Below are 13,537 nucleotides of genomic sequence, written 5' to 3'. Positions count from 1 at the left end.
CCTGGAAATTCTACGAATCTATAGACTCTACTAATTTCCTCCAGCATAGTGATTATCACTTGATGGCAATTTTATCCCTAGAGACCATTTGACAGTATGTGGAAACATTTTTGGTTATCAGAACTGGGAAGGTACCACTGGTACTTAGTGGGTAAAACCCCAAACACTGTTAAATATCCTACAGTGCACAGGGCACCACCCACAACAAAGACTCATCCCATCCAACATGTCAATAGTGAGCGGTTGAAAAATCCCGTGCTATGGCGCACAGCCCAGTTTTTCCCACGCAGATGGAGAGTCTGTATTCCCCGCATTTGCATGTATGGGAGCAGTTAGGCTTCAGGTATCTGATGAACCTGATCATTTACCAGCATGAAAAAAATGGAGGAAAATGAAAAAAAAAAATCCTCTGAGCAGAAAGGATGAAAGCCCCAAATCATTAATCACCTTTCATTCATGATTACAAATCACAGAAAGGAGAGAGTCTTTAAGGAAAAAGAAAGGATTTGGTTTGCTGTTTCTCCCCCTACTATTCAGCTTAATGGCTAGTCATTTAGGAAACATGTAACAAAAGAGATTTTAAGGCAATATGACATAATGAAGAGGTAGGTGTGACTAAGGTACCAAGTCAATAATATATACTAATGACTGTTTTTAGACAATGGAAAGAAAAATGAATATGTATAATGAGTAGACTCCTGGCAACAGTCCATTCTTTTCCTTCCTGATTGTGTTGGATGGAGAATGGCTTGAAATTGCTATTATATAAACTGGGAGAAAAGTGCTTTGAGAACACTGAATGCAAAATAAAAGCAATAGAAGTTTTACAGATCCCAGCAGGCCTAAGAAAGAGAAGACTATTAAAATGTGTGATCCTGGAAGAAAACTGTTTCTGTAATTGACAACAAGACATTTATCAAGTAATCCGTGCTATGTGTACTTTAATCTCATAGCCTGGCACTTACCTGCAAGGTCACTGGGGATGGCTGACTTACATCCCACACTCCTGGAGTGATCATTTCCATGGGAGGCTCACTTTGTAATGTCATGCTGAATAACACAGACCCGAAAATGGATCTGCTGCAAAAGACAACACATATGGACAGACAAAAGTCATTTCAAGAGGGAAGGTACTATTGTTTATATAAAAAAAAAAATTACAATTAGCTATTTAAGTAGCTTCACTCAGTAGTTAAAAGAGAAATAAGATATTCCACAAGTCTAGAGACTGATGAATGGCTTGTTTCTAATAATACCACATGCACGGTGATGTCTGTAGATACTTACATTTATTTTCCACAAGAGAAAACTGTTTCCACAATGGTTTCTAACAGGTAGCATTTACTCTTAATTTCCAACAACGCTGATTACAAGATGGGACTAAGAATCTCAAGTTTATATTCTTGGAGTTATGACTGCCTTAAATTAATAAAGATGTTAATAACTCTTAAGAATATTTTTTTTTTTTGCTTCATAGGGTGACTAAATTCCCTGGGCATCTTTAAAGATATGAACTCTAAATTTACAAAAAGAAAAGATTTAAATTAGCATATGATTTGCAGATCAAAGTAGTTGTGGGACTTCATGGAGGAAGTGGTTCTTTATGCATAAATAGAAAGATTATTCATATTCTGAATATTTAAACCTATGTTGTAAATTACCATAGTAAATGAGAGCGAATACAGAAAAGACTTTAGACAGGAAGAATTCATGGATAGTTTTAACAGCTTCAATAACATCCAAATTCACAGAGGCTTATAGGAATTAAAAAACAAGCTATACCTGGCTTGTATATAAGAATAAGATAATTGGTTAAAATGTTCTACTGATCTGAGAACAGTCTTTGATTAACATACCAAATTAAAACTGTAGAACTTAAAGTCAACAAGATTAAAGTTTATATAGAATTTTAATTCATTAAGCAAGTCTTTGGAAAATAACATAGAATTCTACCTTGCCATTTAATGGACAAATATGCAAAGTAAGAGGAAAAAAATCCAAATAAAGTTTTCTAAACCCTTAGCTTCTTGAGGCTTGGCTTCTTTAGCTTTCATATTAAAAGATACTATTAGAAAGTATACAAGAAAGTATAATTTTAAGCATTACTGTGCAGATATTTTTATATAACCCAAAAATATTGTTTTAGCAGGATGAATTTTGAGTCATTTTTATCCCTTTCTTCTATCCTCACCTCATCTGGAGAAACTTGAGTTTTGTTTTTTCATTTGTTTTTTGGTATAACAATACCAAGGACCAGTATTGGCCAATACCAGCTTTAACAAAAGTAGTGTCAAAGTGTTAGCTGCTCAGTTGCATCTGACTCTATGTGACCCCATGGATTGTAGCCTGCCAGGCTCCTCTGTCCATGGAATTCTCCAGGCATGGATAGCCATTCGTTTCTCCAGGGGATCTTGCTGACCCAAAGATGGAACTTGGGTCTCCAGAATTGCAGGCAGATTCTTTACTGTCTGAGTGACCAGGGAAGCCCACAGTATATTAGCAAGCTAAAAGTTAACTCAGTGGAGATAAAGATTAGAAAACTATTACTGTGATTTTCTCTTTGCCTTTCAGAGTATATAATCTTGCCCCAAATGGTCTGAAGCACCCATCTTCTTCGGAAAAGTTTTGGATTAGTTTCAGCCAGAATGCAAAGGAAGAGTCCTATAACTGAGCTTGGAGGGCTCAGATGTTAATGTCCTCTACAGTATTTACAGAAAATACGCCTATCCATGGTAGAGTAAACAAGAGTGTAGGAAGGTGGATGTGGCATACTGGAAGGAGAATGTGGCAAAAGAAACAGCTACCACTTCCTGGCAATTTGAGTTGGTGGGAAGCAAAAGACAGAGAAAGAGGGGACAGTGTGATCATGGTATCCCAAGTTCCCCTCTTCTGCCCATAGGAAGGCAGACGGGGAGGAGTGTTAAGTAAGTGAGAACAGCCTAGTACTGAAGGCAGAGGGGGCTCCATTTTATGCTCTGTGCTTCAGATCTGAGAAGAAAATCATTTCTTGAGCTGATCCTGTACAGGCTTGAAGAGTGACCTTTAACATGGGGCCACATGATATACAGGCCAAAGGAACTCGTGTTCAGTTTTATTGGGTTTTTGGTTTCTTTACAGAAGAGCCAGAATCTAGACAGAGCTAAAGATGTCTGTGTGAGAATGTTTCCATAAAGGGAGTCAGGTGGTGGGGACAAAGGGCTTCTACAATAAGGGCATCTCGTTAGACCATCTGAGCTGAGGTCAGCTTGGAGTCCTGTGTGGGTCTGTGGTGCCTGCGAGACCCCAGGACACCATGGCAATGTCAGTTAGCACTAGCCAATTTGGGAGAGTACCAATTACAGGCTACAATAGATGGAACGAACAACCACCAGCTTAAAAATGCCATTGATTTGGATATTGTATGTCACTAGGCCAAATAATCTGTTTCTTTTCTGATCCTTTGTATCCAGATTTCCCAGATGATGCAGTGGTAAAGAATCCACCTGTCAATGCATGAGATGAGGGCTCTATCCCTGGGTCAGGAAGATCCCCTGGAGAAAGAAATGGCAATCCACTTCAGTATTCTTGCCTGGAGAATCCCACAGACAGAGAAGCCTGGCAGACTATAGTCCTTGGGATAGCAAAAGAGTTAGACAAAACTCAGCGACTAAACAACTGTCCTCTTAAACACTTAGGGTGTCAGGAAGCTGAGCGATTGAGTATTTTATCCAAAGGAGGCTACAGAATTCTAAAAGGACCTATTTAGATGATCAAATTGGCTAATTTTTTAGTAATCAATGGAAAATTTGTCCTCTTCCTTAGTTACAGGGTGGGAGCTCATGAGGAAAAGTGTGATATATTAATTGCACTTTTTCTTCACTTCTAAGTTGTGTAGCGAGCTATATTTATGGCCCTACTATATTTATACATCTTGGCCATATTTCACTCTGAAAATCTGAGTGATCTAAGCTGATTCCTACAAATAATGAAGAGACTCAAGAATAACTGTGAGTTATCTGTCATTTGTCTCCTCAGATGGAGTCTGGATCAAGTCACCCTGGCCTTAACCCTTAGTTGTACAGGGCAGTGAAGTCAGAACTCTTGATTTAAGTACATGTATGAAAGGATGTATCAAGGGATAGGGCATAGAGAGAATGAACTTCTAGTTGTCCAGTCAAGGTTAATATAATACATACTTTAAGACAATTCTGGGGGAAAGGATGTTTGACACCATTCTTTGGGTTCTCTGTGTGCAGGAAATTACCTAATTTATATTCTGACAAGGGGCCTTTTTCAATATTGTAAGCATGACTGAAGGACTACATTTCCATAGACGTCTGTGAATAGAAAATATGAGGATGAGAAAGATGATCAGTGGAATCAAGGGGTTTAAAGAATGCATCTTAGTGTTGGTGGTCTCGGAAAAAAGGACGAAAATGGAAATTTTTAACTTCCAAGTTGGTGGGATTCACCAGTAGGTTTTACATTACAATGCCATGCAAATGTTTATGAAGTCAGTTAAAATTAAGCAAACAAAACAAAAACATGATGAAAGCAAAGCATACCAGAAACAGTTTCATAATTGTGGAACGAGCACCAGATTTATACCAGGACATCTGTATCCTGTCTTCATTAGCAAGCCTTAATTTGCTTAATTTCTTCGAGCTTCTGACACAGAATCAGTAGTTAGTTTTATACTTGTCTTCATGTGGCCTTGTGTTTGGGGGAGTAGACTTTAGAAAGGTGATGTGCTGTGCTGTTCTTAGTCACTCAGTCATGTCTGAGTGACTCTACTACCCCATGGCTGTAGCCCACCAGGCTCCTCTGTCCATGGGGATTCTCCAAACAAGAGTACTGGAGTGAGTTGTCATGCCCTCCTCTAGGGGATCTTCCCAACCCAGGGATTGAACTCAGGTCTCCTGCATTGCAAGGGGATTCTTTACCATCTGAGCCACGAGGGAAGCAGAAAGGTGCTGAGGAGATGGCAAATTGTTGTTTAGTTGTTAAGTCATGTCCAGCTCTTTGTTACCCCATGCACTGTAGCCTGCCAGATTCCTCTATCCATAGGCTTTCCCAGGCAAGAGTACTGAAGTGGGTTGCCATTTCCTCCTCCAGAGGATCTTCCTGAACCAGGGATCAAATCCATGTCTCCTGCATCGGCAAGTGGATTCAATACCACTGAGACACCAGGGAAGCCATGGCAAATAAGAATCTAGAATTTCAAATGCTACCCTGCCTACCTCACCAACATGTATATGCACTGTTCATTGATCTTATATGTGGAGATTTTGAATAAGATGTCATTAGCAAAGGACTATGCTGATAAATAACATTTCTATCCTTAGTTCAGTTCAGTTCAGTCGCTCAGCTGTTTCTGACTCTGTGACCCCATGCACTGCAGCGCGCCAGGCTTCCATATCTATCACCAATTCCTGGAGCTTACTAAAACTCATGTCCATAGAGTCGGTGCTGCCATCCAACCATCTTGTCCTCTGTTGTCCCCTTCTCCTCCTGCCTTAGATCATTCCCGGCATCAGGGTCTTTTCCAATTAGCTAGTTCTTCGCATCAGGTAGCCAAAGTATTAGCGTTTCAGCTTCAGCATCAGTCTTTCCAATGAATATTCAGAACTGAATTCCTTTAGGATGGACTGGTTGGATCTTCTTGCAGTCCAAGGGATTCTCAAGTCTTCTCCAATATCACATTTCAAAAGCATCTATTCTTCGGTGCTCAGCTTTCTTTATAGTCCAACTCACATCCATACATAACTAATAGAAAAACCATAGCTTTGACTAGATGGACCTTTGTTGGCGAAGTAATATCTCTGGTTTTTAATATGCTGCCTAGGTTTGTCATATCTTTCCTTCCAAGGAGCAAGCATCTTTTAATTTCATGGCTGCAGTCACCATCTGCAGTGATTTTGGAGCCCCAATAATTAAAGTCTCACTATTTCCATTGTTTCCCCATCTATTTGCCATGAAGTGATGGGACCAGATGCCATGATCTTAGCTTTCTGAATGTTGAGTTTTAAGTCAGTTTTTCACTCTCCTCTTTCACCTTCATCAAGAGGCTCTTTGCCATTATGGTTCTTGCCATAAGGGTGGTGTCATCTGCATATCTGAGGTTATTGATATTTCTCCTGGAAATCTTGATTCAGCTTGGGCTTCATCCAACTCAGCTTTTCTCATGATGTACTCTGAATATATGTTAAATAAGCAGGGTGACAATATATACCCTTGATGTACTTCTTTCCCTATTTGGATCCAGTCTTTGTTCCATGTCCAGTTCTAACTGTTGCTTATTGACCTGCATAAAGATTTCTCAGAAGGCAGGTAAGATGGTCTTGTATTCCCATCTCTTGAATTTTCCACAGTTTTTTGTGATCTACACAGTCAAAGGCTTTGGCATAGTCAATAAAGCAGATGTAGATGTTTTTCTGGAACTCTCTTGCTTTTTCCATGATCCAACGGATGTTGGCAATTTGATTTCTGGTTCCTCGGCCTTTTCTAAATCCAGCTTGAACATCTGGAAGTTCTCGGTTCATGTACTGTTGAAGCCTGGCTTGGAGAATTTTAAGCATTACTTTGCTAGTGTGTGAGATGAGTGCAATTGAGCATTCTTTGGCATTGCCTTTCTTTGGTATTAGAATGAAAACTGCCTTTTCCAGTTCTGTCACCACTGCTGAGTTTTCCAAATTAGCCTGCATATTGAGTGCAGCACTTTCACAGCATCATCTTTTAGGATTTGAAATAGCTCACCTGGAATTTTATCACCTCCACCTGCTTTGCTCGTAGTGATGCTTCCTAAGGCCCACTTTATTGGCATTCCAGGATGTCTGGCTCTAGGTGAGTGATCACACCATTTTGGTTATCTGGGTCATGAAGATCTTTTTTATACAGGTCTTCTGTTATTGTTGCCACCTCTTTTCAGTATCTTCTCTTTCTGTTAGGTCCATACCATTTTTGCTCCTTTTCCTGTTAGGTTCATACTGTTTCTATCCTTAAGTGTGCTTTAAATTTCAATATTATACAAATTCCTATGCCTGGAAAAACCAAATGAAAATCTCTAGCACCAGGAGAACAGATGGGCTAGTTGACCCTCTCTGGCCCCCTGTTTCCTCAGAGAATTTTAAAAAAATGGTTAGAATAAATTAATTACTCCCATTTTTAGGTATAGGATTCTATGCATCCATGGTTTGGCATTCTGGAACCAGTACTTTCAGAAGATTTGATCTTATAAAACTCTTTGAGGCTCTGACTCTCATAGATCTAACAGGTTTCATGGCCAGGAAGAGAGACAAGATCCCCTCCTGTGCTGGTGAGGTTTCCACAGCTCAGAAGCAGGACGTAGCATCTAAGGGCAGGAAGGGAGGCGACTTGAAGTAGGAAGATGTGTGGAGAGAAGCCAATTCTCCATTCTGGTTCTTGTTCTATTCCCAGGTAGCCCAGTGACCTCTAGCCAGTCCCTTAACCTTCCTTCATCATGAAGATCTTCATATATAAATAAGATATTTGAATTGAGCTCTGAGAGTCTTTCTCCTACAGGATAGAAGAATGATAAGGCATTTTTATCTACAACTTGTTTTTATTATTTGATTTTAAGGGTATATCTGAAATGACAATACATAGTTGGGTCAGGGTTGGCTACTCAGACAACAGTCTCAGGAATAAAATTGTATTATGATTTACTTAGGATTCTTTTTAAATTCTACAAAAGAGATTCTCATTTTCCTGGATTTTAACTCATCTCAGGAACTCTGGAAATACTGATGCCTGGGCTTCTCCACAGACCAATTAAATTAGAATCTTTGGGAGCACTTGGGTTTTGGGTTTAGTTTTAAATCTCCCCAGGAGATTCTATTGTTCAATCAGAGTTGAGCATCTCTGCATTGAAGGAGTTTACTGCAATTTAGAAATGCTAAGTAAGGCCACACTATTTGTTTTGAATTTAAGTAGGGAACGTAGCTCATAGAAATGACTGAGGTGAGAATAACCCTGTCTTACTGCAGTGGAGGCATTGTGAATACAGATGTGGTATAAGCCCTGTCTGCAAAGGAGAGGATTATAAAACTTCTGTGGGCAACATTTTACCTTTGTTCTTGAAACATATCCTTTTAATAGGATTGAAAGTGAGTTTGTGTGTTTGAAAATATTGAACTTTATTTTTATTTGTACACACTCTTGATACAGCCATAACCAATACATATGAGTTTAATCTCGGTTGGTTCTTCTGAAAGCCACCTCTGAAACCCACAAGGAGATAGAAAGACTTTAAGTCTGCATATTTTCAGGTTGTGTGTATCTTGGAAAAATAAAGACAGAAATGCTCATTACAGCTCCACATGACTAGGTATGAGCAATCTGAACTGAAATAAATGACAAAACTGATACCAAATGTTTATGGGCAGGGGTCATTCTGTGAAAGGAAATGAAATTAAGTGACTTATTTGATGTGATCTTGAAATACCTGCATTACATAAATTGGGTTATAAATCTCTATAACTCAAAGCAATGAACACAGTGGGAGTTATTACATCTCCCCAACTGGCCACGTGATGGATTTCTGATGTCTTAAAAAGATCTAAATTTCTTTACGTTGTTTAGCCCAGGAGAGAGCAGATTTTCTGATTTTCATAAGAAATGATCTTTTGGAAACACTTTCACAAATGCTTATTGAAATCCTCTTTGAAGTAAGTTGTGTTTCTGTGATGTCTCAGCATCCACAATTTTGCCATTTACCCTTAGGAAAAGCACTTAGTATCAGTCCCAGATGGCATTCCTTAAAGATACCCATTGTCTCTAATCACTTGCATCTTAAATGTCTACCAAAGGTTAAGTGACAGATGACAAAACAACATGGAGGCAGTATTTTGCTATCTCAATAAGCATGTAGAAAAAAGCCTTGAAGATTAGTTTGAAAGACAAAAAATATTCCAGACCTTTAATATATTTAGCAAGTTTTTGATTACCTGTTATGTACAAAATAGTGTTAGAGGTAATAAAATGGATTTTTTTTTTCAGTGAATAGCTACAAATGTATTCTACAACATTTTAGATCTTACAAATACTGCAGATGAAACTTTAAAGAAACTCACTCAGGAGAAAGAAAGCACCTGTGCAGCTGCTCCCAGTGAGAAAGTAATGAAAGTTCTTAGCCCACAAATCAGATTTTTGAAATATCTGCTAACAGCAGTTGGTATTCCCGTTAGGGCCGAACTGTTTCTTACAGAGTTTTGAGATCTTATTTCATTCTAAATTTCCTATAGAGATTGATTTTCTTCTAATTCAGTTTGATAAACCTGTACTGATTGCCTATTTACAAGAGGTACCATGTTAGATGACAGAAATTACCAAGAAAATACATTCCCTCTGCTCACACATGTGGAAACTGGCTGTAACATGAAAACAAATAAAAGAGCAACACATATACACATACAAACATGCACACCATGTCATAATTAATCCAATAGAAATGATTTTTAAAATGTATTCCAGAGAGCTTTCCTGTGACCTAGTGGTTAAGACTTGTGCTTCTACTGCAAGGGGCATGAGTTCGATCCCTAGTTGGGGAACTAAGATCCCACATGCCATAAGGTATGGCCAAAAGCAAAACAAACAAGCAAACAAAACCGAAATATTACTTTGGTGATATTTTATTTATACTGACAAAAGTGGGAACTAAAACCTGATGAGGAATTTTGTTAACATTTTTATATTACCAAGTCTTTCTAAAAGAGCAGAGGCAGAAACACTCTTTGTAATATTAAAATAACAACACAAGTTCTAATTCTTCAAAAGTCCTTTTTTTTTAACAGTTTGATTCTAAAGCAAGTTTTGTCAAAGGAAAATAACTAAGATGTTTTAAAATATTTTTCTTTAATAACACAGAGAATCACATTACTGACTTTCTCAAATATTCTAAGTATTAATAACTCCAAATCCTTATGGTTAAATTTACAGCTACTTTTGCAGTGGCAACCAGTCCTGACAGAACTCCTATTTGGCTTACTTTTCTGAAAAATATTGTCTTAAAGTTGACATATATTTTTTTCTTGGCAATAAAAGGTCAGTAAACCAACTACATTGAATAATTTTACTTCAGCCAGAATTTCAAGACTTACATTTTTGCTAAATGACAGTACTGATCTAAATCATTTTGCATTAGTAATTCCAGAGAAACTGGCTGGTCAGAGAAGGAAAAGAAACTGAGATTGGTCATGGCAATACCTTTTCATGGTAAATGATCCAGCTGACAAGCTGAGTATGAAGCTTGTTTCTAAAGCTATTTCTACATTTTGCTTTTCAGTCCTGCTTTCAACTGTCATGATTTATATTGAGGTAGCTCAGTTTTAGAATGAAATATCTTCTTGATTTTCTCATTATGCCATATACTGAACATTATCTAGTTCCAAGGAGGTTTTATTGAGATGGAAGTTTTATTAATCACAAAAGATATACTTACTGTTTTGGAAACAGTGGAAAACAAGTCCAGGCCAATAAATCTGCATTGGTTGCATAGGTAATCCCAAACAATTTTATAGTGAGCATGGATTCCCGTGGAAGTGATTTTATTTCAAGAGGAAAGTTGATTCTTAAAATAAAAGAAAAAATTAGGTTGGGCTCCCCTGGTAGCTCAGATGGTTAAAAAAAAATTGTCTGTAATGCAGGAGACCCTGGTTTGATTCCTGGGTTGAGAATATTCTCTGGAGAAGGGAATGGCAATCCACCCAGTATTCTTGTCTAGAGAACTGCATGGACAGACCACGGGAGAATATTCTCTGGAGAAGGGAATGGCAATCCACCCAGTATTCTTGTCTAGAGAACTCCATGGACAGACCGTGGGGTCACAAAGAGTCAGATACCACTAAGCAACTAACACCTTCACTTTATTGTGTGTCAAGCACTGTTAACCCTTGATCTCATTAATATTTCCAGCAACTCTAGGACACTAGGACCCAATTACTATGATGTTTTCATACATCTTTCCTTCTAATACAGTGCTGTGTGACACAAGTATTTTAACTATTTGAATTGAGGTATTCTCTCAAGTTTTAATGTTTTATCTTGTAAATGCAGAAATATAGCAGAAGTACTAGAGTAATGAGATTGATTACTCTATGGTGATTGTTATGATTTTGATACAGAAGCTTATTTTTTGAAAATTACAAAAACTTGAGCATCAAGAAAGAATAATTAACATTGTCTTAGGGAATGGGGGGAGGACAGGAAATAACTCATAATGGGTCTTAAATAGTAGTTGGCTACAACAAGGTAAATAGTTGGAAAAGAATATTCCAAAAAAGAAAAAAGTGCACTGACAGGGCATAGAAGCATGGAGCTGAGGAATGGTGAGTGGCGCATTGTAGCTAGAACAAGAAACGTAGTCAAGTTGGTCTTAACCTGAAAGTTATGAAGGATGCAATTAGAAAGATAGGTGGTTGCCAGAATATTTAAGAACTCTATATGCCAGGCAAAGGAATTTGCAATGTTTTTCCTAATGGCAAAAGGAAACATTTAAATGAGAGAGCTAAAAGCATAGAGAGTTGTTTATAATTTTAAATGTGAACTATTCTGGGTGATGATGAGATTCCAGGAAATTGGGGGCTGATTGCTGAGATGTAATAGACAGTACAATTCCTGGATATGTCAAGGTGAAGAACATCAAACTCAGACCCTGTAGACATGGGTAAAAAAAAAAAAAAAGTGGCTAAGGATAAGCACAAGGTTGTTAAAGGTGGAAAAACTTTGAATTTGGGCATGAAATCCGTTAATTTATATAAGATTGCCTACAAGGTATAAAGATACTGTAAGACTGGGAGGAATACACTTGAGTGGTTGAAGAATCTAAGAAGAAAGGGGTTTTGACAGGAAGCTGAGAGGTCTGAGGTTCCTAATGGTGGACAGGAAGAAGGATACCTTTCTTTCCTTTCAGGAGTCATCTTGGCTACATAGAAATGATACAACAGTCTCAAGAGAAATACAGTGTTTAGGAGAGATAGATTTATGGGTGGCTAGGAAGCATGTGTAGAGAAGGAAACAGCTACCCACTCCAGTATTCTTGCCTGGAGAATCTCATGGACAGAGGAAACTGGCAGGCTACAGTCCATTGGGTCACAAAGAGTTGGACACGACTGAATAACTTCCACTCACTCACTCAGGAAGCATGTGAGAGTTAGACTATGAAAAAGGCTGAATGCTGAAAAATGGATGCTTTCAAATCATGGTGCTGGAGAAGACTCTTGAGAGTCTCTTGGACAGCAAGGAGATCAAACCAGTCAATCCTGAAGGAAATCAAGCCTGACTATTCACTGGAAGGACTGTTGTTAAAGCTGAGGCCCCCAAACTCTGGCCACCTGATGTGAAGAGCTGACTCACTGGAAAAGACCCTGATGCTGGGAAAGACTGAAGGCAAAAGGGGAAGAAGGTGGCTGATGATGAGGGGGTTAGATAGCATCACTGACTCAGTGGACATGAATTTGAGCAAGCTCTGGGAGCCTGGGAAATCCCATGGACAGAGGATCCTGATAGGCTACAGTCCATGGGGTTGCAAGAGTCAGACACAACTTAGTGACTAAATCACCACCAGGAGATAGTAGAGGACAGAGAAGCTTGGTACGTTGCAGTCCATGGGGTTGCAAAGAGGTGGACACAACTTAGTGACTATGCAACAACAACAACAGGCAGCATTCAGCCTCAGGAATAAGGAACAGGTAATTCACACCGGTGACCATAACTGATTCTGAGGAAATACACATCTTTCCCCCTCAACATGCTATTCTCTGAGATGGAGAGATCTAGGTACAGGTGTAGAAAAACATCTAACAAAAGGAAAAGACGGAAGAGCTACTTTAGAGGTAAAATGGATAACTAATAATTGACCGACAGCCTATTAGTAGAATAGGACAATGACAAATTGAAGATGAATTTCAGGCTCCTAGATTATGTTAGTGGATCCTTTTAACTGATAGAAAACACAGATAAGGAATTTGGGGTAGGTGACTTACATGTGGCTTATGGCATACTGTCACTGAGTTAATAATAACTCGGAGATGTCAATATGTAAACTGGGTGCAGAGATAAGTCAAAGGATTTGATTCAAATGTTGGCCCCGTGACTAAACAGATGCTCTTCTTTGAGTGATGAATTTAACCTTTTTAAGCCTTGTCTATCTATAAAAAGGAAAAAAATATTACATAACACAATATGTGATACATGGTAGATTGTATATCAGCAGTATATTCATTATCCCATCAACAATGTAATAAATAACTTATATTAGCCATTGTAAAACAGATGAAATATAATTCTAGTTAAAAGTAAGGGAAGGGACATACATATACCTATGGCTGACTCATGTTGATATATGGCAGAAACCAATAAAATATTGTAAAGCAATTATCCTCCAATGAACACATTTTTTAATAAAGGAAGGACAGAAAACAAAGGAAAGGCTAAAGAAAATTTATTTTTCAATATTAGCAAAATTTAGACTATTGAAAATTAAATTATCACATGTTTAGTTATCCAAAAGTTGTTCTTATCATTCATATTTTTTCACAGT

The 13,537-nt window shown here is 38.2% G+C and overlaps 1 protein-coding gene across 3 annotated transcripts in view; it reads right to left on the bottom strand.

The window, feature by feature from the left end:
• The window catches only part of PIK3C2G (phosphatidylinositol-4-phosphate 3-kinase catalytic subunit type 2 gamma), a 466,126-nt gene that overhangs the window by 324,388 nt on the left and 128,201 nt on the right, over positions 1 to 13,537 (bottom strand). For all 3 annotated transcript variants that reach the window (XM_040235274.1, XM_040235275.1, XM_040235276.1), the window contains 2 exons: positions 10,439 to 10,567; positions 966 to 1,080 (listed from right to left, as the gene is read on the bottom strand). In XM_040235274.1, coding sequence (XP_040091208.1) covers positions 966 to 1,080; positions 10,439 to 10,567 — 244 coding nt within the window. The remainder of the gene's footprint in view (positions 1 to 965; positions 1,081 to 10,438; positions 10,568 to 13,537) is intronic.

The sequence above is a fragment of the Oryx dammah genome, unplaced genomic scaffold, assembly GCF_014754425.2.
Source record: "Oryx dammah isolate SB20612 unplaced genomic scaffold, SCBI_Odam_1.1 HiC_scaffold_29, whole genome shotgun sequence".
NCBI lineage: Eukaryota > Metazoa > Chordata > Mammalia > Artiodactyla > Bovidae > Oryx > Oryx dammah.
Note: the sequence above shows the minus strand (reverse complement) of the source record. Positions and strands in the feature narration are given on the sequence as shown.